Source organism: Rhinolophus sinicus, linkage group LG04 (assembly GCF_036562045.2).
Source record: "Rhinolophus sinicus isolate RSC01 linkage group LG04, ASM3656204v1, whole genome shotgun sequence".
Classification (NCBI taxonomy): Eukaryota; Metazoa; Chordata; class Mammalia; order Chiroptera; family Rhinolophidae; genus Rhinolophus; species Rhinolophus sinicus.
The window spans coordinates 127,436,181-127,463,903 of NC_133754.1; the positions used below are offsets into that span (position 1 = coordinate 127,436,181).

General features: G+C 34.7%; 1 protein-coding gene across 5 annotated transcripts in view; it reads right to left on the minus strand.

Annotated features, from left to right (window-relative positions):
• Positions 1 to 5,596: 5,596 nt before the first annotated feature.
• The window catches only part of CNTLN (centlein), a 263,049-nt gene continuing 240,922 nt past the window's right edge, over positions 5,597 to 27,723 (minus strand). For 3 of the 5 annotated variants that reach the window (XM_019739197.2, XM_074330345.1, XM_074330347.1), the window contains 3 exons: positions 18,911 to 19,096; positions 16,310 to 16,387; positions 5,598 to 6,934 (listed from right to left, as the gene is read on the minus strand). In XM_019739197.2, coding sequence (XP_019594756.2) covers positions 6,833 to 6,934; positions 16,310 to 16,387; positions 18,911 to 19,096 — 366 coding nt within the window. In that variant the 3' untranslated portion in view covers positions 5,598 to 6,832. Of the gene's footprint in view, positions 6,935 to 16,309; positions 16,388 to 18,910; positions 19,097 to 27,413; positions 27,658 to 27,723 lie in introns of those variants that run through there. The other 2 variants (XM_074330346.1, XR_012495705.1) reach the window with 2 other exon arrangements.

The window sequence follows — 27,723 nt, forward strand, 5'->3', positions numbered from 1 at the left end:
GCCTTGAATGTTGTCATTTCAGAACCCTTCCATCTTGTCACTAGGAAGCTCATTTTCTTATCAGCAGCTCGTACCTACAAAAGACAGTCACCATTGAGCTTCTTGACGCTGCTAATGCTCCCTCACTAGGTAATTCTTATTGTTCTAGGGAAGAGTGTCCTCTAGACTCTCCTGGGCAGCAAAATCAGCTGGTGAGTTCTATTGTCTGTTATAATACATCTAGTCTAGCATGCCCACTCTCTGAACCATTTGACCTCTTCCTCAATACCTTGCTAGGATAATTATGATACCTCTACCCAGTTTGCAATAGGCTATCACTTTTTTCCAAGTTTCAAAGGGTAATTTCAGCAGTATACGCATATTAAGACAAGTCTCAGGAGTCCTTGGCAAGATGTTAAACTACGAATCACAGGGGATTGTCCTATATGGACAAACTCTTCCATATCCAGCCTTATTTCTTTGTTCAGCACCCTCAAGATCCATTTCCAGGTATAGGCTCCCAGTTCTTGTTGACATTATTTTAGCTTGATTCTGTAGCTCTTCTGTGAAACACCTCTTCACTTCTCAATCTTGGGCAGTACTTCCACAGTTGAGCCATGCTACAACTTGGCTGTAATTATTGATCTATTAGTAAAAGTAATGGTGGGGAAGGGGAAAGACCTTGAGGGAAGCAAGCATCAGCTTGAGAGGCATTTAACTCAAGTGAAATCTTTGCCCGGTCTCTAGGCAATGGAAGGCTGCCATCCTCCAGTAGGAGGAGGAGTGGGTCTCTTTTGACAGGCAGAGGATTCAGATCTGAGGGTTCAAAATTCTCAGTTGCATTTACTCTGATGTCTCCAGCATTTACTGTGATGCTCCCAGCATCCCAGCCTTCCTCTTTCACTATTTTCAGGGAACTATGCGTAGAAGACTTGCTGGGGACATCGGTAAATGCAATTGGACTTGCTAGGGCTATGCATTCACACACATGCACACACACACACATTTATGTATGTATGTATGTATGTATGTATGTATGTATGTATGTATGTACATTTGCTATTGTTACAAACAGATCCTGGCCCTAATTTTCAGTCTCATTGTGTCATTTTACAGCAGATGAAGTCTATTTAAAAGCTGCCAAATAAGTTTTCTGGCTTTTACACTATGCCTTGAGTTAACAGCTGACTTACCTGAGGCTGGCATTTTCTTCCTTCAATGCATCAGTGGTACTTAATAGTAGCCACCGATTTTAGTATCTATCTAGTTATTGTTTCCCCATGCCTTTCAAATACTAGACAAATTACAGAAGTGCGTCCTTTACCACACCTCATCCCTCGCAACTGACCACAGGTTAGGAGAGTTAGTAATTGTGCTACTACAGCATGTGGGGTTATCACGCACATTTCCCACCAATAATGGGTTCTTTGCTGTCATCTGAACAGTGAAAGAGACAATTCCAGAACCCCATCCTGAAAATCTCCTTCCTAGGATCATTTCTGATATGGTCTTTTAGTTGGGTTCCTACAGAAGCGGTCCTTAAGACAAAAATTTGAATGCAAGGAGTTTATTGGGGAGATGGTCCCAGGAAACAGCAGTATGGAAAAGGTAAGAAAAGACAGAGACGACAACCAAATAAGTGTGCCTTGCCATAGAAGGTAGCTTTGTAAATAATTCAAGTTTACTCCTGATGGGGAAATGATGTAAATGTGTGGGTTTGTCACTAAAAGAGCAAGGGGGTGGAGTATTTATATACCAACTTCTGCCAGGGATTGGTTCAGGGTTGCTCCTGAGTGTTACTTTTCTAGCATTTTGACTACTAATGGGTACAGTGTTTCTTTTGGGGGTGATGAAAATATTCTGGAATTCGATAGTGGCGATTGCTGCACAAACTTGTGAATATACTAAAACCACTGATTTTTATACTTTGAAAGGGTTGGTTTTATTGTAAGTGAATTAGATTTCATAAAATATATGCAAATGGTCACTCTACCACATAAAATACATGCAGATTTAATGCATTCTATTTAATAGTTAACCATAGATAAAAAATGTTATACAACTTATTCAACCATTTATCTACTAATGGGCAGTGATATTGTTTATTGCTGTTTGTCTCTACAAATTATTTGTTAATATTTATTCCTATTTATTTGTGCTTTTACTCTATAGAGCAGATTCTCAAAAGGGCCATTTCTGGGCAATTTTTAGCATATACTTTAAATTACCTTCTGAAATGTTAACAATTCAAATTCTTACCAGCAATATATGAAAGAGCTCACTTCCATATATTCTCACCAGAACTGGATTTTTTTTTTTCCATTTTGAGAGGTAAAAATTATTCTCTATTTCCATTTAAGGTTCAGTACCTTTTTATATGCCTATAGGCCTTTTTCAGTTTCTGCTTTTCTTATCACTCATCTGTACACTTTATTATATAAAAGATGTTAATTTTTTTCATATGAGACATCAAATATTTTTTCTCTATTATTCTGTTGGTATAAAGTATTACATTAGTATATTTCCTAATTATTGTATTTGGATTGAAATCTATCTGGCCAGATATGCTGTTATTTGAATAACTAGAATTTCCCTTTTTACCTAGGATATTTATAATTCTACTACGTAGTAAATGATATTGATCTATAGTTCTCTTTTTAGTATAGTTTTCTGGTTTTGTCATTTAGCCTATTTTTGCTTCATAAATATGACTTATGGGATCTCCTCATCTTTTTCTATGAAGTTAAAATAAGAGGAATCATCTGTTTTTCGAGGCTAGATAGATGTCAATGATAAAATCATAGGTTCTGCTGCTTTTCTAAAAGGCAGATCGTTAGCCGTGTTTCTAACTTCTGTTATGTATAAGGGTTTATTTTACTTTCTATCACTTCTTAAGTGAACTTGGTTTATTTATATTTTGCCAGAAAATCATACATTTCTTTAAGATTGACATATAGTTGTATATATCCTTTTGCAATTTAAAAAATCTTTCATATCTTTGACAGCTTCTATTGTTGCATGTTTTCATTTTCCTCTCTTTTATCTTTAATTAGGCTTACCAGGGTTAACAAATTAAATTATAAGTAACAGCTTTGTTTTTGTCTTTTTTAGTTGCTTTTCTTTTTAGACTAAATTCACGTTCATGAATTCTTTCCTCCTACTCGCTTTAGGTTTATTTTGTTTTTCTTTTCTATTTGTTAAATTGTGTGTTTAGCTTATTTTACTCCTTTTTTTTAAATAAACACTTTTTGAGTTATTCATTTTCTTTTAAATACAGTTTTAGCTGTGTCCCATAGGTTTTTTTGATAAAAATTTTCTAGATAGTTTGTCATTTCCATTTTCTTTATGTTTACTGCAGGGATGGTTTAAAAAGAGTTTATAAAAACTGACTTTAAATTGAAAGAGAAACACACCACGGGGACATACTGAAAGAGTATAAAAGGATATACTGTAACAAGCCAGTCTATCTCCCAGCACAGACCCAGTCTTCTGTCCAGAAAAACTAATCTTAATCAGATTCTGGTGTTTCTCTAATAATGTGAATAGACTGTACAAGCATGTTTTGAAAGGTATTTCTTAACTTCTATTTTGTTACAAGGCTTCCCAAGGTCATTGGTGTGATAAGGTAGATTTGAGGAGCCGAAGGCTTTATTCTACTCTGGTCTTGAATCTCTAACCCTTTATACTTCCTGCCTCCAGCTCTCAGCAGTGTTTCTACAGTTCAAAGTTGAGAAGGGGTCACAGAGTGGACTCACAGGGCCTTCCAAATCTGTCAATTTCTGATATTGGTTTTATTTTGTTTGCTGTGAAAGTCTAGAGATGAGAATAAACTACCTCCTTAAATTCATCTGGTAAGCAGATGGATCCCACTCTTGGTGAAGAGGGCTTCTTTTGTTTATATCTTATGGTGGTGGTGCCAAGAGGCATGTGCAAGTTTGCAACCCATGAACTTCATCTTCCTTCCCCAACCAACAGCAAATAAATAATCATTCGAAGTAAAATCTATGTTTACCTTGCAGAGACAGCTTCATCTTGATTGTCAAACCTAAACACCGGCGGTGTGGTAGGCAGCTCCTGAAATGGTTGTTGATGATCTCGTCATCCTGTTAGTCCCATTCTGAGGAAATCTCCAAATGTGCGAGATGAAGCAGACTGCCGTAGTGAAGACAATCACATGGCCAAGAACTGAGGGCAGCTGTTAGCCAACAGCTGAACGGAACTGAAGCCCTCAATCCAACCGCCTGTCAAAAACACAATCCTGCCAATTACTTGAGTGAGCGAAGTGGGTCTTTCTGAGTCGAGCCTTGGTAGAACTGCAACCTTCTGAAACCTGGTGTCAGAGAACCCATTTAAGATGTGCTCCTATTCCTGACCCACAGAAACCAGCTCAAATAAATGGTGTTGTTTTAAGTCATTAAGTGTTAAGGTAATTTGTTACGGAGCAATAGATAATGAATAGGCCTGCGTTTTAGAAATTCTTTGTAAAACCCGTGGTGATTACTGGGAGTCCTTTCTCAGGTTGGTCTGGAGAAAAGTTATATGCCCTACCCAATCCCAATTATGCTGTTCCCATCAGCCCATGGTTTTTGAAAAGACCATAGAAGCAGGTTTTGGAGATAGAAAAACAGAAACATGATAAATGTGATCAGGGAGAGAATGGAACTTAAAAGGAAAATTTAACCATTACACACCTATTACAATGGCTAAAATAACAAATACCAACACCAAGTCCTGAAGAAGATGAAGACCAACTTGGTCTCTCAGATGTCACTGCTGGGACTGTGAAATGGGACAGCCACTCTAGAAAACAATTTTTCAGTTTCTTACCCAGTTAAAAATACCCTTACTGCATGACCCAGCAATCAAGCCCACGGGTATTTATTCTAGAGAAATGAAAACATGTTCATATAAAAATTTATACATAAATATTCATAGTTACTTTATATGCAACAGCCAAACCCTGGTGTATTAGCCAGGGTTCTACAGAGAAACAACCAATAGGATGAGTGTGTGTGTGTGTGTGTGTGTGTGTGTGTGTGTGTGTGTATGTTCTTTGTGATGAAGGAACAGCTCTGTGATAGTTATACAATTTCCACATGTGACAAAATTTTATAAAATTATACCCCCAAGAAAAATGAATGTAAAAATGTGTGAAATTCATATGTGGTCTATATTTCAGTTAATACTATTTTACCAATGTCAGTTCCCTCATTTTAGCAATGTAGTGTGGTTATGTAATGATGATAATATATTGCATTCATTTTACCATAGGTATAGTGTCACTGTGTATAGAGCACAATATTTTGCCATCTAACTAAACAGCAAAAGAATCCACACTCCACCATGTCTGAAAATTGTGACATCTGACAGTCATTTTTCTTTTCTTGTTTTCACACAATGGTTATACACTGGTATTAAAAAAAAAAAATCAGTGTGGTAGTATTTGTGGCACTTGAAATGCTGTCAAGTTATAACTGTGTCACTGTGATTTGCAGTGTGTCAAACAGTAGTGCAAAGTGATGCGTGCACCATATACAGTCTCTGCCGCGACTACTCACTTCCAATACTGTAGTGTGAAAGCAGCCATAAACAATACGTAAATGAACGAGCATTCTGTGTTCCAATAAAACTTTATTGATGGACACTACAATCTGAATTTCATATAATGGTCACCTGCTACAAAACATTATTCTCCTTTTTAAAAAATCACTTGATAATGTAAAAACCATTCTTAGCTTATAGGCCACACAAAAACAGGTGGCAGGCCAGATTTGTTTGTGGGCCATAATTTGCCAACCTCTGCTTTAACCTCGTGGGACCTATATTCTAAGAATGAGAGGAAAACAATAACAAGAAAATAAGTAAGTAAACAGATAAAAAAGATAATTTTGCACTATAAAAGAAATGAAATAATAAGATGGCCAGGGAACTTGTCTCTGAGGTAATATGAACCTGAATGGTGAGAAGGAGCCAATCATGAGAAAAACTGAGTACAGACTATTCTAGAGAGAATAGCAAGGGTAAAAGCCTGGAGGCAGGCACAAGTTTGGTGAATTAAAGTAACCAGTCAGGTGTGGCAGGAACATAGTAAAGAGGTGAAATAAGGTGGGAATGTTTGGGACTCTAAATAAGGATGCCACCATTGTTAAGAATTTAATTAGTTGACCACAGTAGGATCTAGTCTAATTTTATACACTGGGTTTGTGGTCCTTTGCTAATTTACCTGGCCACGCAAAGAATTATGAACTTAAAAAGAGAGAGGAGAAAATGTGTTTATTTTTGCCAAATAGTTCTAGGAAAATACAGTATCCCCTATATAATCCAGTATGTTGAGAACAGACATAGTTGGATCACACAATTTATTTGACGAAATGCTCATCTTTAAATTATGATGCTTCATTTTATATTTGCTTACAGTGCAAGTATGTTGCTCTTTGGATGATTTAAGGCCATTTACAGCAGTCTTATGTAAAAAGTCTAGTTTCTTTATAAAATTTAAAATAGTAAGTCCTGTTTAATTTTTTTAATATTAATATTCCGACCAATTTGTGTGTGTCAAGGTTATTCTAATTTCTTCTAATGCACTGGAAGGAAAATCATTTTTAAGTTTGCATTGATTTGTGGCAATATTTGTACTCAACAATCAAATGCTACACTATTTCCTTTTAAATGGCTATGCACTTAATTAGTTTCACTTGTTCAGCAATTAATTACTTTTAGAGAAATCTTTTTTGGTATTGAACCTGACTATTGATAGTTGGAGCAAATTCTGTATCAGGGGTGCGACGCATGTTTTCCAATCACACCAGATAAAAAGTTTTCACATTTGAAAAAAAAGTTCTCTATTGGAATATCATCTAATATCTTTCATAATTGTGAAATACCCTTCAACTAGTTTCTTTCTTTCATTTATTTTCTCCAGGACTGCTTCTAGTAAATATGAGGCAAACGGAAGCTGTAAGAGAAACACAGAAAAAAAGATTATCAAAACTCTATATTTTCAGTTCGCAAACATACACTGAATACCATTAAACCATTAGAACTCAGCTACCTGCAACTTTGCACCTACTGGGTACCCTACTGGGCCTCTTTTCAACTGATCTTGCTGGTTAGTGTGGGTCATTTTGTCTTTTATAATAAAAATGATAAAAGAGCAGAAGTAAAATGAAAAAAGATAAACGCCTTATTGAACAATTCATGGTTTACTGACCATGTTAATGATGTAATCTGCAATACAAGCAGCTAAGCCATTTGTCTTCAATCAGCTGATCAATAGCAGGTTACAGTCAGCTCTGGGGCCCACAGGCCCACAGAAGTAGTACTATATGTTCATCACTCATAAACGAATGAGCGAGAACTATCAATACGCTTGTCTGGATTAGAGCTGAACATCTCAAGAGTTGTAGGGTAAAATTTCAGAGGAAAAAAAATGGCAAAAGTATACCCATTGATTAAGTGGTTACAGAAGTTTGTTTGGCATATCAAAGTGTAATACACATGTTGCAAACTGCTGAGTTGATGAAATGTAGAGTAGATTTTTAAATTTCATAATTTATATAACTTTTCTAGTAAAGTTTTATCGTTCCTTCTGCTTCACTGGGTTGCCTGTAGGACTCAATTTGAAATGCTCCCCAGTTACCTCTCATAGCCCCATCCACTTCCTTTTATCCTTTCTAGCTACCTAGTCTCACACAAGAGGTTTATAATAATTAAGAAGTTGATTAAATCATTTCTTGATGGCTGTATTTTTTCCTGAACATATTAATGAGAATGCTTGTCACACACACACCCCTCCCCTACAGAGAACTAACATCGGGCCCTTTTTGGTGCTGGAATGCCCACTATCACGGGTCAGCACCTGACTGCAGACAGCGAGCTGCCCTCGCATGAGTTGCTCAGCTGTGGCCCACTCCGCTATGCTCAGCTAAGGGGATTACAATTAGCCAAACCAATCAGAATGGTTCTTTCCCAAATTTGAACTGGGGGAAAAAAGAAGATTGGCCAGTGGCAGTGGAAACAGGCCAGACAGGCACCAAAAAAGAAAAAGAAAGAAAAAAAGAAAAAAAAAAACACAGTTTATGTAGGCCATGAAGGAGAAACAGAGACCAAAGCCAGTCCACAGAATTGCCTCAGATCCCAAATAGCTTTCTAGCTTAACTTCCTTCTTATCTTTGTAATTAACTGCCTTCTCCATTAGGAAGTCTGAGTCTACGTCCGGACAGACTATAGTTTACTCATATGTCAGAAGCTTCACACATTTGTCTTAATGGAAACTTACCACTACAGAAAGCATAAGATACCAAAATATCACATTTGTTCACTTCTAAGATGCGGGCGAATAGCAGAGACGCACATTGACTTAAAAAAAAAAGGCAACCTTTTCTGGTGGGGGGAATAAACCTACCTCTTAAAGCTACCCATACTGCATATGTATTCCAATTTCGGAAATGTGAAAATGTGGGGAAAATGCATCTTACAATCAATGAAAACGAATATGGATTGGGTAGATTTACAACTGAAACTATACTTAAAATATGACATGCCTTGGAAAGTGCTTTAAAAATTCACATGGTTTATTTATTTGCTTGTCATATTTTTTAAAACGCAAAATGTTTTAAAAACAATAAGAAGACTGGGAGTCCTGAACTTTCTGCTACTTTGGAGTCCAGTGCAAGTTTATTTCATACAGGCAGTTTAGAGTCAACTAAATTCTCTCTATATGGTTCTAGAAGGGGCTAAGGCTCCCCAGAACTCCCTCAGATATGGAAAGCACAATCATTCTCTTCCTGGTAGGTTTTTGGAGTTGAAGTAGCAACCTGACTGGCCAACTGCAACGATCCTTTGTCACGTGCTCTGTCAAATAGATTTGAAACAACAAACCCAAGAATTGTGCTGCCTCAGATTTCATTTTGAATGGCGTGTTCCAGGGACTACGAAGTCAGAGAGCCTGTATGATTTCTTTCTTTCCTTGGATCAAAAAGGAGAAGTGATACTCCTGGTTTGCCAGTGCACAGTTACACAGGCTTGAACTCCTCAGCATAAAGGGGAAATGGGCAGGTGAGGAGTTGATATTGCATGAGATTTCTTGGTCGGGAAATTCAACTAGGACATCAGAACAACAGCTAAGAGTTTTGCTTGGTCTTAAAGTGGGTCTTCCTAGTCGTTATGCCTGTCCCTGTTGCAAAAGGTGATTGTTATTACAGGAGGGACTGCCCCTTATTTCACATAGATTTTTGGCTCCTCTTACATGGAAACATCTACAGAGATACGCCTTTAGCAACTGTTAGGCCACTGAAACAATCTCAAAGTTATCACTTACGCTTACAAGTTGTGGCTTTTTTTAAGAGGCATTTCTGTATAAAGCTAAGATATGAATGATGGTTGCAGAGGTTTGAGAGCCACATTGGAAATGGAACAGCCTAAAAACCATGACTGTAAAGCATGTCTTAGGTCAGTGCAAAAGTAATTGTGATTTAAAAGGTTAAAAATAATTGAAAAAAACCGCAATTACTTTTGCACCAACCTAATAGGTAACTTAGAGCATCAGCACTCACTGGAATGTATTCCTAATAACGTGAAATTGAAAAGGTCTGTGTTGAAAGAAAATAGAACGAAATAAGGGTAACTTTTTACATCTAAAGGACAAGATTAACATTTTAACCATTTTCATTCTTGTTTTTAGTTTGAAAACTATTACCTATTACCAAAAAAACCCCAAACATATATATATACACACACACATATATTACTTTTAAAATGCAAATTGGTTTTAATCTAGCTTGAATCATACTGAAAGTGAAGATATTTTAAGTATTATACCTGCTTTTACAAAGGATATGATTCAGTGAGACTGAGACTTTAGTAAGAAAGGCCAATATAGTTTGATTAGTATAAAATGAATGGTGCAAATTTAGTACAAATAAATATTCATACATACATAATGTATATATATATAAATATTTATGTATGTACATTATGTATTTATATATGTGTATTATACACACATATTTAAATGGATAGTATAGAATTATTATCTTATAATTAAAACATTGAACTTGTTACAATAACCAAAAATGCTATCAGAAGGAAAAATTAATTTATAATTTAAATTTGGCACTGAATTTTGAACTGTTCCCTAAATTTTGTTTATATTCCTGACACATACCATATATATACATGTATATATATATCAGAGTTTGGCTGAAAACTGACACACAGAGAAGATTGCATTTGCTAAACTTTGGTAAAGGCTATGATTTGTTTTCACTTTCATTTCTTTCCCCAATTTTTTTATAGTGGTAAAATACACATAAAATTTACCTTTTTAACTTTAACCACATATCTTTTTTAGTGGAAACATGCAAGTAGGCTTGAAATTGTTAAATTAAAAAAAAAAATCCCAGCAAGACTGTTAATGGAGAATTTTAAACTCTTGCTATTTCAGCAAGTTGTGAGAAATCTGTGTGGGTGACTGAGCGTGTGGGTTTATATGTGTGAGAGAGGGTGAGTGTGTGAGTGTGCATGTGTGTGTGTTAAATGCAACACAGAAAGCAACACAGTAAATGTGTTCAGAGTTGTAAGAAGAAATTGTCAGTTAACCTTCAGGCTGGAAGTTACGCTACAAAAGCCAGGGAGATTTATAAAACACTTCTCACTGTAACACTGAAAGGCATTCTGTGGAAGGCAAGCATATTTTGCAAAAATGGCACTGGGGAAAGAGCCATTTTAAAGTCCAGCATTTGCAAGACCTGAAGCAACTAATAGGAACAGGGATATTTAAAGCTAAAGAAAAACTACAAGTGTGTATTCTAAATTCTCAAAAACTTAAGGTAGAAAAACAGAATTTTTATTATTGTCCCAGTACATTTTCTTGTATTGGGACAAAGTGGACTAAAATGGACTCAATGAAATCCAGAAGAGGATTAGCAAGTAACAGAGAATAAGGCAACAACAAAACAAAATCAAGACACATTTTCTAGCCATTCCTGGCTGAGGGTTTTTATACAAATCCTGGTAAAGGACCATATTGTGGTTATAACTGTGTATTGTTTGTCTTAAACAAGTATACATATTTTGTTATGTACACCCATAATTCTGTTCAAGTTAATTATTCAATACATTTCACAGTTTATGTATTTTAACTATTTGTTTATTGTTCTCCATCCCCAGAAATGTAAGCTCCTTGAGGGCAGGGCCTTTTATCTCTTCTGTTCACTGCTGTACACCCAAACCTGAAACAATACCTGACACTGAGTAGGCACTCAACACATGTTTTGTGAATGGATTCCATAGCATCAGTTCAGATTTATCTCTACTAATTCTTTCCATTGCCTTTATAAAGTCCCAAGAACAAAGGACTATTTCATGTATTACTAAGGCCTGAAAAAACCTAAGTGAACTTTATTATAATTTTGAGGATCAGAATGGGCAGAACAAATAAACAGTATCTCTTTGAGGGCAGAATATAAATAACTGATTTCTTGTTTGGATGTGTGAGGAGGAATATCAATTACAGTATAATAGAGGGACATCTCCTTATGTGCCAACTGAAAGGAAATAAATTAAGTAAGAAATAAAATAATTTATCTAATTTGTTCATAGTTATGACCAGTAGACAGAAATTTAAATTCAAGTGCACTTAAGGCAATCTCTGCTAATGCTAGTGGACATCACATATGTGATATAAGAACTTCATTGAATTGACTTTTAAATACATTCTCTTTTATTGCTCTTTCAATATGTCTCATATTAAGGAATTCATTTTTTAAAAGGAGATATAGTTTACATAACATAAAATTCACCATTTTAAAGTATGTAATTCATTGGTTTTCAGTATATTCACAAGAATGTGTGACCATCACCACTATCTAATTCCAGAACATTTTCATCACCCCAAGAAGGAAACCTGTACCTACCGGTAGCCACTCTCCATCTCCCCCATTACTGGCAACCATAATTTACTTTCTATCTTGATAGGTTTGCCTTTTCTAGATATTTCTTATGAATGCAGTTATACTATACTATACTATAGCCTTTTGAGTATGGCTTCTTTTACTTAGCGTAGGTTTGCAAGGTTCTTTCATGTTGTAGCATGCATCAGTCCTTCATTCCATTTTATGGCTAAGTAATATCCCGTGTATGCATATACCTTATTTTGTTTATACATTCTTCAGCTGATGGACCTTTGGGTTGTTTACACCTCTGAGCTATTATGAATAATGTTGTTACGAACATTCATGTAAAAGTTTTTATATGGACATGTTTTCATTTCTCTTCGGTAAATACCTAGGGGTTGAACTGCTGGGTCATATAACTTCTATGTTTAACTTTTTGAGGAACTGCCAGACTGTTTTCTACAGGGGCAGCACCATTTTACATTCCCACCAGCAACAAATGAGGATTCAAATTCCCCCACATTCTCCTCAACACTTGTTCTTGTCTTTCTTTTCTATTATAACCATCCTACTGGGTGTGATATATACGAGTATATCTCATTTTGGGTTTTGGTTTGCGTTTTCCTAATGGCTAATGGTGTTGAATATCCTTTCATGTGCTTATTGGCTATTTGTATATCTTCTTGTAGAAATGTCTATTCAAATCAGTTTCTATTCTTTTTGTTGTTGAATGGTAAGAGTTTGACATGTGGTTAATAGTTTATTCTTAAATAGTTAATTTTCAGTGAGAAAAGCTGTACAGAAACCTGGGCTGAATTAGCGACAAATCACAAATCCTTGCATATTGTTGATGGAACACACCTACTAAATTTTCCATGGCTTCAATCATTGACATCTCCTTCCTACGAAATCTGGTCTACCTCCTTTGATCCCTAAAACTCTTAAAGGTATCATAATCTTTCTCATTATGTAGGATATTAAACTCATCCATCTCTGGTTTCTGCTTTCTGACCACTTATCTAATCTCATTACTGCTATCTTCTCAGTCACTATAATGAAGATCAAATCTGCCTCATCTTTTCTATTTCTATAGCTAGGGCATGTCCAGGCCACCACTGCCTTTTCCCTAGACTATCTTCTTGTTCCCAGTCTCTTCTCCCTCCCAACCACCCTACACACTGATCTCATGAATCTTTCTAAAGCACAACGCTGATTGCATCCTCTTCCTACTCAAAAGCTTTTATAGTTTTGTCCCAGCCCACTTTTTCTATTTCTGTTTTTTTTCTCCACTCCCAAAACTTCAAAAATACTAATTTTGGGAGTTCTCCTATCCTATCATAATCATTAATTTGCTTTTTTTTCTCTGCCATCAATTGTAAGTTTTTAAAAACATATTAATATAAAAAGAGAAATTAGTACAAGAAAAAGATGTTCAAATAAATTATAAGGCAGCTGTGCCATAAAATAAAGTAAATATTAGAAATATTTTTTCTTATTATTTTTAGAAATATGCGGGAATAAAGGTTAAGTGCAGATAAAGACCAATATATAAAAGTACCAATTGCATCAAAATTACTTGAAATAATGCAGATATATATTTGCATTTTGTATTAAATATAGGTAAGTTAAGGTTTTAGACCTTTTAGTTCCATACACTACTGGTTAACAATAGCGGTAGATACTATATTATTGTGCAGTTCCATATTGCCACATTGCAGAATAGCTCTGTATTTTGTGATTAATATTTTATCAATATAAATTTGGCACACGAATGCAGAGAAATTCTCTTTAACAGAAAACAATTCTGTGACCTAATTGTTAAACAAATGATAAAACCACAAGGCCAGATTAACTCCTATGAGCCCACAATTCTATTACATAAAGCACCCAACACAGAGTGAGGACATAAAAGGGAAATTTTCCTATAATCTTATCTTCAAATATTTTAATAATCAAATATCAATACTGAATTAACTGGTATTTACTTTAGGGAATGTGCACAATTGCTCCACAGCTTGAAGATCATGCAACCTCAGACACATGGAGCTGTATGCCATAAACTAAATAAAATGTATGAATGAACAAATTTACACTTTTGCCCACACAATCCTGTGGGCACAACTTAGACTCTAAAATAACTAGTGGACAAAGAAAACCTTTTCTAAAATTCAGGACAAATATAATTGCTGGAATTGAGAGCAAAGAAAAGTAGGCTTAAAAAAAAAAGAGAGATGTTTTCTATTTTATCGATTTTCCTCTTGGGCATAATTAGTATAAAGTGACATTCAAATGCAACCAATGAAGTTCCTATTTTTCCCTCACCAAATTCAAAGACATCAGCAAAACCACCTATGTCAGTAATAAAAATAAAAAGTGTTTGACTTTTTAAATGTTATCATACTGTCACAGTGGAATAAAATTAGCTTGAAAAATGATCTAAAGGTACATGCTGCAGTTCATTATGTATAACAGCAACAGCAGCGGTTTCCCAGTGTTCATAAAGGCTGCTCCATTAAATTTACCTCCAGTCAATAATTAGGAGTCCACAAATAAACCTGGGCAATTAAATCAATACTGCCAGGCAATTATATTCCAGAGTCCAGGCTCAGTGGCACAAAAAGGCACTATATCAAACTGCGGTATTAAGCAGTCTACTGCCATTTTCAACAGGATTTTTTCACACTAACTGCCCAGAATAAGCATACATCCAGGTCAGGCAGTGCGTGTGTGTACATCTACACGCGTCGGTCAAAAAATGACTGGTGTGAACAGAGCTTTAATATTAGGTTGGTGCAAAAGTGATTGTGCTTTTTGCAACTATTTTTAACCTTTTAAACCACAGTAACATTTGCACCAACCAAATAAAATGTAATAAAGATTCCTACATACGGATGTGTTATTTTAGGTTCATAATGGACAAAATCTCCATATTGAAGAGTCATACTTACAAGTCAAACGATAAACAATTCATTAAAAAGTTTATTTTTATTTTCAATCCAGAAAAAACAAACAAACAAAAAAAAACACGTAAGACTCCTTACTGAACTCCTTTGCTCAGCCAGGCACTGGGTTGGGTGCGGGTGCTGGGCATGTGATATGGTTAAGAAATGTCTATTGAAGTGATTCCAAGTACAGTTTCAAAAATATGTAAAACTGATACTAAAAATATGAATAGTTCATGTGTTATTTACTTATTCTTGGCTTTTCTGAAAGCATAGATATTTCTATCTGTTAATATAAATGTAAAATAATTTCATTTAATACTGTGTTTCCCCGAAAATAAGACCTAACTGGAAAATAAGCCCTAGCATGATTTTTCATGATGACATTCCCTGAACATAAACCCTAATGTGTCTTTTGGAGCAAAACTTAATATAAGGCCTGGTCTTATTTTCGGGGAAACATGGTATCAGCCTCTACTTTTAATCTTTACGCAGAAACATTTACGCCTTTCCAAAACTCATAGGACAACAATAATACTTTTTGCTATTTTGAGAAATAGGTGTTAGCTGTTTTCATTCCAGTTCATTTTCAAAATAAACAAGTCGGCTGAGCAAAAAGAACTATAATGAAAAAGTTTTAGAATACATTATATGCTGCTGGTGATGTCAAAACAAAAGCTGGCAATGACTAGAAAAGCAGAGTTCTCACCTGCCAATAAACTGCCCTTGATCACTTACAAGAGGGGCACATCCCCGCAGACTATATGTGTATTAAAAAAATACTTGAAAGGGAAGAAAAAGTATCACACAGGTCACAGCAGCAGTCTCCACAGACCCCTCAGGGATTTCCACTCGTCTTGGCCTTGTCATCCTGTATGCAGCTTTCCACTCGGCCCAGAAAATGTCGATAGGAAAATGTTTGAGGGGCCTCTGGTGGAAATTTTTTCATTCTTTCTGCATTGACAGGATGCCAAATCAATATTTACTTCCCACTAACAAGCTGCTCGAGGTCTCAGTAGAAAATATTGTAGAGAATGTGGGAAGACACAGTAATAAACAGCTGTCTGGCTGTGAGGAAAACATGAATTGACTGGAAACAGGTCCATAGTAAAAGGTCACCAAAACCCATGAACTCCTCAGGTGTCCATATCAACCACTAGCTTTAAAGACACATAATAAAGAATCTGTTTTCCTAAGAGGGCTGAGAGAATGGATCCCTTTCAGTCCAGCAAGCATAGAGGTTGACTCAATAATTTAATTAATGCATTTGCTAAGACCCATGTTGGCTCTTTCCCAAGGCATTTGCTTCATTTGTTAAGTCCAGTAGTACAAATAGAGAGTTCATTTTCCCGTCTACCTATCGAAATACTTCTTTACCTAGCAGAAGTAAATAATGTGTAAGTGTTTACAAAAAGTCAGACATCCAGTACAGAAATGTAAGGCTTGGAATTTTTATCTGGAAGTTTTCATATGTGAAGCAGGAAAACAAAATACCTGTCCTTCAAGAAGTTTCTGAACGTACAACAGCCATTCCCTGTCATTTTCAGCATCTATCTTTGTCTTTTCAATTTCCTAAGGAAGAAAATTAAAAAAAAAAAAAAAAAAAAAAAGACACTGGTGTTAACTGCATTTATATGAAGTTGATCATACCATTAAATACTGAATAAATCTAGAAGAGATATTGGTAGAACAAAGAGCGGCCTAGCTTTTCAAAGTAGGGAATATTCAAATCCATGCTCTTTTAATATTTAGTTTATAAATATTTACATACATGTGGAAGACAAAGTTATATTTCTATATTGACAATATAATTCAGGAATGTTGTATGTTTGCCTTCACAGTGGAGCTCCAGGTAGGGACTGAGGTGGAGGTGAAAGTGATTAAAATAAAGTGAAAAATAGGATAGAGCTATATAAAAAAAATTCATTTGCAAGTGACCCTCGTAAGATAACATAAAAACCTTATACTCAAAAAACTGACTTCTCAATAGATAACTCAGAAGTGATTGTTACAATTACAGACAAAATAGAACATGGCATGGCTCTGGTGTAATTAATTGCTTTTTTATTTAAAATATCTGATAATTAACTGATAGGCAAGGGACATTCCAATGTAAATTGTCATAAGTAACTACATATTTTCAACCCATCAATTATCAAGGTAAAATACTCCGAAAGTATAATATATTTACAAGTGCAGTTGATTATTTATTAAACTCATGATTAGTTTGCAAAAAAGTGGACTTTTCACACAGGCAAGTTTGCAAACTAACGTTTGTTGAAATTTACTGTATGCCAGGTATCAGGTGAGGCGCGTCACAAAGGCTATCACAGGTTTTTACATGAATTTGCTGGAGTTCAATGTATAGTTTACAGAATGTAAGTCAGGTGGTTGGGCTCTGCTTGGGCAAGCCATTCAACTTTTCAGACTTCTGAAAGATGTGGGGATCAGTCTAGATAGGCTCTGATCTAGAATTAAATCTCGTAAATATGTCAGGGTGTACTGCTCCTTCTCAGACAGTGTGTCCAGTAGAGTCTTTTGACTTCCAGGGGGACTTCCGATTAGGTTGTGTGGTACACACACTGCAGGGTTGTGTCCTCGGGCTCCATCCACACTGCCTCTGCCTAGAGGCAAGGGAGCCATTTCTTCACAGATGTGTGTCATCTACTCTTGGGGACTATAAAGAGAGATCCTTTTCTAATCCATTTAATCGAAAAGGACAACTTTTTCTAATTTGTCCATCAAAAGAGGGTGCTGTTTCCTAAGTTGTAAACCCAGAGACGGCATCTTTTGAGGCCATACATAGGGGATGGTCCTGTCCTCCATAGTAGGTATCTGAGTCTGTGTTCACACATGCACACACAAACACACACATACAAGCACACACAATGGATTTTGCTAAATCTGCTTGTTTTAAAACGCTTAGGCAACAGTGGTGGCCTTAACCTTGATTTTTTGTTAGGTTTCTCATTATCAACAAATTTTTCATTAATGTCTGTAAATAAGGTATAGTTAACATGCTTGCCAGAGATACTAGGATTTCCTGTGTGTCTTACATTTGATACTATTTTTGAAAGTTCAGAATTCAGTAGAAAGCCACAGACATTGGGGACAAGTGCTGAAAATAGGAAACTGATCATTCACTATCCTGTTTACCCACAGGATGAAAGCAATCTCTTTGCAGGATTCCTTTGACCTCTTTTCTAAAAATTCGTGGCAGTCTGAAAACCTTTGCAAGTTGTAGATCTTCTCTACTCCATAAGTATTACACTTTCAGAGGCTGACGGAGGACTGGAGGGTGTTCTCATAACACACATTTAAGTCTATTATTTTCTTTATTCACAGAACAAATGTTTACTGGGAAGCTAACAGTCTCATCATCTCTTTAATCTTTCCAACCAATAAAAAATCGAATATTCAGGTATTAAAGTTGAGACTTCACAAGATTAAGAACAAGACCGAGTATCCTCCACAAGTTTCACAGAAAACTGTGTACAGGATGAGTGAGATTCTGCTGCTTATGAGGTAATAACTATCTGAAAAATGCAGTGCCCTCCCCAGGAGATACACAGATACTACTGAAGACCTATACCTATATGTATATAAATTCACTCAGATAGAGTATTTTACCCAATTTAAAGCAATAAGCATGTTTCTTTAACTTGATCAACAATAACTTTTAATTTAGCTAGGAAAGCCAACAGATTTACTTCTTTTAAAATCTCCCATAAGAGGAAAAATCCTCAAATCAATGGTGACCCAGCTTAACTGGCTTAATTAAAAATAGTAACTTACAAGAGATATGATTAATTAAAGAAAATGGAGAAGTCAGGAAAGGATAACTGACTTGAATAGTAAACAAGCAATTCTAAAGGTTGTATGTACTGGCTTATTTCTATATTATAGTTAAATTTCTCTAAAGGTTTTTTGAGTCGGTTAATACTCTTGATGTATGTTTCATTGGCACATTAATAATCTTACCTTCATTAATATTATCTTAAAGATGACATTCTAAGAGTTCTAAAACAATAAAGATATATACTTAAATTCAATGTGCAAAAAGCCCTTTATTGATAAATATTTAAATGATCTTACCACTTCATCTTCTGTGTCCAATATTTCCTCTAGATCTGACTGTGAAATGTTCAGGATAGAAGCTGCCAAGGTCTGGGCTTTATGAGTTGAGCTTTTACAAGCATCCTTATTTCTCTGCATTTTTTTAAGCTCTCTGATTTGTCGCCTTATCGTCTGGACACCAACTTGTAACTCTTTGACCAAAGCCTGCAACATATTGGAAAGAATGTGGGCTCATGTGGAAGTCATAAATGAAGATAATGCATTCATTAACATAAAAATGTAAAGATACTAGCAAATCATTTTTTATTAGGATTACTCTCATTTTATTTATTTTGAAAAATAATGTCTGTGTCTATGAGTTTCTGTTCTCTGCTTTTTCAGTCTGACTTATTTCACTCAGCATTACACTCTCAAGATCCATCCATGTCGTCACAAATGTTCCTATATCATCATCTTTTCTTACCGACAATAGTTTAGTGGTTACCAGAGGGTAAGGGGGTGGGGGGTGGGAGATGAGGGTAAGGGGGATCAAATATATGGTGATGGAAGGAGAACAGACTCTGGGTGGTGAACACACAATGGGATTTCTAGATGATGTAATACAGAACTGTACACCTGAAATCTATGTAATTTTACTAACAATTGTCACCCCAATAAATTAAAAAACAACAACAAAAAAACCCAACAAATAAACAAATGAAACTCTTAAAAAAAAAAAAAAAGAAAAATAATGGATCGCTCTTTATTGTCAGTATGCAGTAAAAGCTCTCTTAAATGACCATTTAACCAACTTGCTGGATTAACCAAAGCTCTCTAACCCCTTTTCAGATTTACCAACTAATAACCCTGGTTAGTGACTGCTTGCAGCAGGAAGGCTACTTTTCATCATGCTAGAGCACAACTACTCCCACCAGTTGAGGTGATCCAAGAGTCACTTCTATTCATTTCTAAACATCGGGTATATTAGTTGTAACAGTTTAGTTACATAATTCATTTAATTATAACACAAACTGCTGAAACATGACCGCAGAAAGAGAGTTGTTTCTATTTTATTAAAACTGGATTAAAAATGCTTTGGAAGGACTTGATAAAGACAAAATGGGTAAAGTGCAATTAAATTATGTGTGGGCAAGACAACAATACAGAATTGGGGGGAAAATCATAAAAATCTAGGATTGCTTCACAAAAGCCTTTAATTCTCCCTTTGAGAAATGAATACATGCTAGTGCATACCACGTCTACGTGTGCATAAGGAAAACACAGCCCTCACTCTGGGTGGACACAGTCCCGCCTTCATGAGAGGAAAGCAGACTGGCTAGATCTTTAGGATGTTTTCAGTCTTTTGCCAGTTCAAGCAATGTTGCAATAAATAATGGTGCTCATACATACATTTTGCATTTCCAGGATATATCCCTAGAAGTGAAATTGCTGGACCAAAATGTGTGTGTAACTATAATTTGAAAAGCTGTTAATTCTCCCCCTCTGCAAGACAGCACCATTTTATACCTCCACAAAGAATATATGAAAGTATTTCTTTCTCCATACCATTAACAAACACCAATCTAGTATTTCAGTGTAGTTTGCCTTTTCACTGTATTTTTAAGTTTCATATCTCTTATTAAAAACAAAGTTGAACATCAGCCTTAAGAGATAGTTATATTTGTTTTTTCTTGATATAATCATATCAAGATGTACTTTTCTTGAGAGAAAATTATATTTCACTGTTTCTATTTTTCTTAGTGATTTATAGGAATTATTTATATATTAGGGAAATTATATGTATATCTGTTGTATATATCTAAATTTTTTTATACTTTGTATTTTTCTTTTGACAGTAATTATAATGTTCTATGCCAAGGAAAACACATTTAAAATTTTTTATGTACTCAATGAATCTTTTCCTCTCATTGTTTAATTTAGTGTACCTTAAAGAAGCATTATCCATAAATATATGTGCATGTGTGTGTATATATATACATATATATATAGTCCAGGGATGCCAAAAAATGATGTATACACATTTTAAGAGATGTTATCTTAAAATGTGTATACATTTTGGCACCCTCTGTGTGTGTATTCTAACCTTGATTTTTTCTGCTATGTTTCTTTTATTTTTCAGCTTTAATGTTTTATCTATTTATAATCATTCAGAAAATTATTACATAAAATCATACTTAGTTGTACAACCACCACCTATTAAAAAGTCCACCTTTCCCTCAAAGGGGGATCTCACTGATCTCATATATGTTTAGGTCAGTTTCTGGACTTAATATTTTACTCCATCTCTCTTTTTATAAGTGAAGCATTACATTTTAACTAATGGGGCTTTATAATAAATGTTAACATCTAGTAGGGCTACCTCCTCTCATAACCTTTCTTGTTTCAGATTTTTCTTGATAATTTTTGCTTGTTTGGTTTTCTGTATGAAATTCAGATTGATCTTGTTTAGCTTCCATTCCCTTAAAAAAATCTTACTGGTAATTTCATTTGAATTATGTTGATTTTATTTGGAACATTTAACATTCTAGTATGTTGAGTCTTCCTAATCAAAGTCCATGGTATTTCCTTACAATCATTTAAGCCTTCGTTTGTACTTCTGAGGATCATTTTTAGGTTTTCTCTTTATAGATTTAGGTTATTCCTGGGCATTTAACTTTGGGAGAGGTTGTTTCTAATACTGATTATTGTTTGTATATATAAAGATTGTTAATATATATTTAGCTTACCAAAGTTACTTATTTATTATAGGAGTTGTTCAGTTGATTCCTCTTTAACTTCTAGAAATTGAATCATATTTGCAAATACTGACAATTTTATCTTCTATTTTCCAAATTTTATACCTCTGATTTCTTTCTTTTCTTACTGCATCAGTTATGAAGTATTTCCTGAATAATATTATATAGTAATACTAATGAACATACTTGACTTGTTCATGGGAATCCTTCTACTTCCGAGGAAATACAACGCCAGCTTTTGAGTTGAGAGCCATATTTTACTATATGTTAATGTATTAATATATAATATATACAGTGTTTCCCCAAAAATAAGACCTAGTCGGACAATCAGCTCTAATGCGTCTTTTGGAGCAAAAATTAATATAAGACCGGGTCTTATCTAGTATAATATAAAATATAATATAATATAATATAATATAATATAATATAATATAATATAATATAATATAATATAAATTTTACTTTTATTTCTTATTAAAAATGGATATCGAATTATCTTAAATCCATATAATCTAGCATGATTTTTCATCATAAATCTATTAATAGGATTATTAACAATTTTCTTAGTTAAAAATTATCCTTGTATTTCTGGAATTCCACTGACTGTGATACATTATTATTATTTGTGTGTGTATGTGCTGCTGAATTGTATTTGCTAATATTTTATTTAGGATTTCTACACTAGTATGAGATTGACTGGTTTTAATTTTGTATAATCTTCCAAAACTTTGGAAGTCATCTTTCTCTTTCCATATTCTATAGCAGTTTTAATGAAACTGAATTTATCTGTTCTTTATTGACATAGTAGCAGTCATCTGAATTTGGCTTAGTATTTATCACAGGGGAAGGTATCTTTTTCATCTGTTTTGATTTTCTACTTCCTGTAGAGGGAGTTTTGGTACATTATATTTTCCTAGAAAAGTATCCATTTCATCCAGGCTTTCAAATGTATTTGCAGAGACTTGAGCTAAGCAGTGTGACATGACTGTATTTTTATTCTGTGTCTATGGCTATTATTACTTACCACTTGTTATTTTGTAGTTTTACTTTCTCTTTTTTCTTAATTAGGTAAGCTAAAGTTTCATCTATATTGCTGCTTTTTCCTTTTTTTCCCAAAAACCAACTCTTGTATTCATTTATTAATTCTACATTCTTAATTCATTCATTTTATTTCAATCTTTAGATTCTAGTTATTTGTCGAGTTGAATGTTTCTTTTCATTTCTTCTAGTTTATTAATATAAGTATACAAGATTACAAAACTTTAGAAGTGCTTTAGCTGTAGCCTATGGGCTCTGATATTTCTAGGACGTTATTATTTTAGGTATATTCTGCAATTTGTTCACATTCCCTTCTTAACCCAAGAACTTTTTTTCTTTTAAATATTTAGGTGGTAGTTGACCTCTGTTTACTAGTTTTGCAATTAATGGCAGTTTTATTGCATTATTCTCAGAGAATGTTTACTATTTCTACTTCTCAGAATTAAGTGAGGTTATCTTGGTGGTGTGTCTCAGGTTACATTACCTGAAAAAAGACTGAGCTGAAGATGTATGTGCAGGGGAAGTGCATTAGGAACAGTACATTATAAGAAACTTAGGGAAGCAGGATTGGGTAGAGGAAAATGTTGATCTGCCCTGCAGTTCCAACAGAGGTTCCATGCCATCTCTAAGGAGCTCTGGCACTCAGATAGCCTTTCAGAGTTGTCTCATCTTTGCTTTTTCCCTCTTATACATGACATGAACTTTTTATTTGGCTGTTGTTTATTATTTTCAAGTCCAGGCACTTTACTAGAACATATCCAAGGTATGAAATGTTAGATCAATTTTCCATGGTTCATGTTATGTTCTTAGAAGTCTTCTTATTTCTGAAAATTATTTTTGGATTACAGCTTCAATATTTGTTCTGTTCCATTATTTTAGTTTTTGTCTTTGAAGAGTGCAATTATACACATGTTGAATCTCTGTCACTTGCTTCACAAATCCCAATTTTTTAAACTGAGGCATAATTAGAAGGAAATTGTACACACATTTTTAAGTATTTAGTTTAATGAGCTTTGACAGTTGTATGTATCTATGTAGCTACCACCCTGCTCCAGATATAGAACATCTTCATATTCCAGAAATTTCCCTGACGCCCATCCTTGGCAATTCCTCCCACACACAGACAGCAACTGTTCTAATTTATATCATCTTAGAGTAATTTTGAGTGTTCTAGAATTTCATATGAATGGAATAATATACTATATACTCTTTTATGTTTGACTTGTTTCTTGTGTTTTAAAGATTCATGCATATTGTTTTGTGACTTTGTAATATGTTTTTCTTTAATTTATATTAAATACAATCATTTAAACATATTTATAAACTCATAAATTTATAAACTCATATATATTGCTGATATATGAAACCAGCAATATATTTTTTGCTGATATAATTTTTTTCTTTTCTTTGCTTCGTCTGCTAACTTGCTTTCATCTGCTCCTATGTGTCAACATCTTTTACCTAAATTTTATATTTACTTCCACTTAAACATGTACTTTTAAGGGGAAATTATTTCATTAATATTTTTAATTAACACTAAAGTATAAAGCTGCTTTGTAGCCACATATAAGCAGTGGAACTTATTCTCCTGCCATCTCCTGTTTATTTCCTTCATTCTTATTGATATATATGTGTAGATACAGTGTTGGTTCATTTCTCAGGACACGTTTTTGAAAGAGAAAAGTTTTTTCTAGATCACCTATTTGTAGAAAGTTATGTGGCATAGGGGCTTGTGCTATTTTCCAGGCTGGTGAAATTTTACCTATGAATGTATTTATTTACTTATGGTTTGTTTGGTTTTTTACAATGTACGGAATCTCTTTTCTTGGCTATTATGGAAAAAGCTGCTTATACCTTGTTGTTGTAATTCTTGCTTAAGCCCTGTTTTGTCTTCTTGTTGAAGGTTCTAGGACACTCCTATTACAAGCCATAGCAGATCCATTCCACAGTTGCAAACATGGGATTTAGGATTTGTACCTCATGTGAACTTCATCTCCAGCAAGTATATTTTCACTTGATTTTTCAGAGGTCTCCAGCACCTAAGTATTCTCTCCATGGTGTCTTATTTTTGCTTCCTTTTTCATGTCTTCAATCTTACCTATTTTTGACTGCTCTTCCATGTATTATGAAATACAGAGTTTTAGCTTTGACTATGTTTGCTGTAAAAAGGAGCTGAATTTTTGTTTCTCATTGTCCTTATCTGTTGTATGATTTCAAGGGAGAGAAGGGGAGAAATGACTTTACCCCTCTGTAATCAAGTCACAATTCCCTAGTGCATTTTTCTCTAATATTTTATTATGAAAACGTTCAAACATGTAGAAAGTTTAAAGAAGTGTATAGTGTATAACCATGTAACCATTACCTGTATGCTACAATTAACTTTTGCTATACTTGTTTTATCACATACCTATCCATCTTACTTCATTGATGCATTTCAAAGGAAGTTGCAGGTATCTTATAGTTCCCACCTAAACACTTCAGCATTCACATCATTAACTAAAAATCTAAATATTTATTTATAGTTCTTACTACTTTTTGAGATAAAATTTATATACAGTGAGATGCATAAGTCTTAATTGTAGTTGTATGAGCTTTGACAAATGAAAACACTGGGTACCACACTCAGATCAAAGAACATTTCCATCACTCCAAAAAGTTCACTTGTGTCCCCTTCCTAGTCAATTCCTGACCATAGCCGTAAAAGGCAACCACTCTCTCGTATTTTTTCTCTATAGTTGTGCCTGTTCTATAAATTCATATAAATAGAATCACACAGAATGTACTATTTTGTGTTTGGATTCTTTCACTTATAAGGTTTTTGAGATTCATCCACATTGTTATATGAATAAATAGTTCATTTTCTTTTATTGCTGAAATAAGGTTTTTGAGATTCATCCACATTGTTATATGAATAAGTAGTTCATTTTCTTTTATTACTGAGTTGTATTTCATTATATAATTATAATGCTGCTAGTCCATTTTCCTGTAGATCGACACCTGGGCTGTTTCCAGTTCTTGATATTATGAGTAAAATGGCAATAAATATTCCTGTATACATTTTGTGTGTATGAGTGTACACGTTTTCATTTATCTTTGAGTAAATACCTAGACATAGAATGAGTTATATGGTAGGTGCGTGTTTCATTTGTTAGAAACTACACAGTTTTTCCCCAAATCTTGTACCACCAATGATGGATGAAAATTCTCCATTCTCCAGGTTCTTTCCAACATTTGGTGGCTTACATGTATTTTCTTGAATTTATTTCAATAATTTTGTTTTTTAATGCTATTGTAAATTGAAGATTTTTATTTCATTTTCCAATTGTTTATTGCTAATACATAAAAACACATTTGATTTGTACTTTGACCATGTAATCCATGAAATGGCTACACTCTCTTGTTAATACTACTTGTTTTATAAATCTTTAGGATTTTCCATGTAAGGAATCATGTCTTAAGAAAGAAAGTTAAAAGCAGCAAGAGAAAAGTAGTTAGTTACCTACAAGGGAGCTCCCATAAGACTATCAGTTAATTCCTCAACAGAAACTTTTGAGGCCAAAAGGGATTGGACGGAAATATTCAAAGTGATAAAAAACAAGGACCTACAACCAAGATTACTAAGCAAAACTATCATTTAGAATTGAAGGACAGATAAAGAGCTTCCCAGTCAAGAAAAAGCTAAAGGAGTTCACCAACATTAATCCAGAATTACAAGGAATCTTAGAGGGATTTCTTTAAGATAAAAAAAAGATAAAGAATATGAATAATAAAATGGCAATAACTACATATCTATCAACAATCACTTTAAGTGTAAATAGAGCAAATGCTCCAATCAATAGATAGGGTGGCTGAATGGATAAGAAAACAAACCATATGTTGCCTATAAGACTCTCACTTCAGACTGAAAGACACACGCAGACTGAAAGTAAAGGGATGGAAAAAAATACATTTCATGAAAATGGAAACAACAAAAGGTGGAGTAGCAATACTTATACTAGACAAAATAGACTTTAAAACAAAGGCTATAACAAGAGACAAAGAAGGACCCAGTAATCCCACTTCTGGGTATTTATCCAGAGAAATCCAAAACACTACTTTGAAGGAACGTGTGCATCCATATGTTCATTGCAGCATTGTTTACAATGGCCAAGATGTGGAGGCTGCCTGGGTGTCTGTTGATGGAAGAATGGATATACAGTAGGAGGTATATGTATACAATGGAACATTGCTCGCCCAGGGAAGGGAATGGGTTCTTGCCATCTGTGACAGCACAGATGGACCTGGAGGGTATTGTGCTGAGTGGAGTATTTCAGACAGAGAAAAACAGATACAATGTGATTTTGCTTATCTGTGGAATCTAAAGAAAAAAATAAAACAGAAACAAACTCATAGATACAGAGAACATTTTGATGGTGGCCAGATAGGAGGGAGGTAAAAAGATGAAAGGATTAAGCAGTGCAACTTGGTAGTTACAAAATAGTCATGGGAATGTAAAGTAAAGCATAAAAAATATAGTCAAAACTATGGTAATAACTATGTATAGTGCCAAGTGGGTACTAGACTAGTCAGGAGAATCACTTCTTAAATTACACAAATGTCCTTTTCAAGAAGATGGCGCCAAAAGCGAAAAAGGAAGCACCTGTCCCCCCACCCCAAAGCCAAAGCCAAAGCAAAGGCTTTGAAGGCAAAGAAAACAGTCCTGAAAGGCCTCCATAACCACAAAAAAAGAAGATCTGGACATCACCCACCTTCTGAAGGCCCAAGACACTGCAGCTCCGAAGGCAGCCTAAGTATCCTCGTAAGAGCGCCCCCAGGAGAAACAAGCTTGACCACTATGCCATCATCAAATTCCCCCTAACTATTGAGTCAGCCATGAAGAGGATAGAACACTTGTGTTCACTGTGGATGTCAAGGCCAACAAGCACCATATCAAACAGGCTGGAAAGAAGCTCTATGACATTGATGTGGCCAAGGTCAACACCCTGGTCAGGCCTGTTGGAGAGAAGAAGACATGTTCAACTGACTCCTGACTACGATGCTTTGGATGTTGCCAACAAA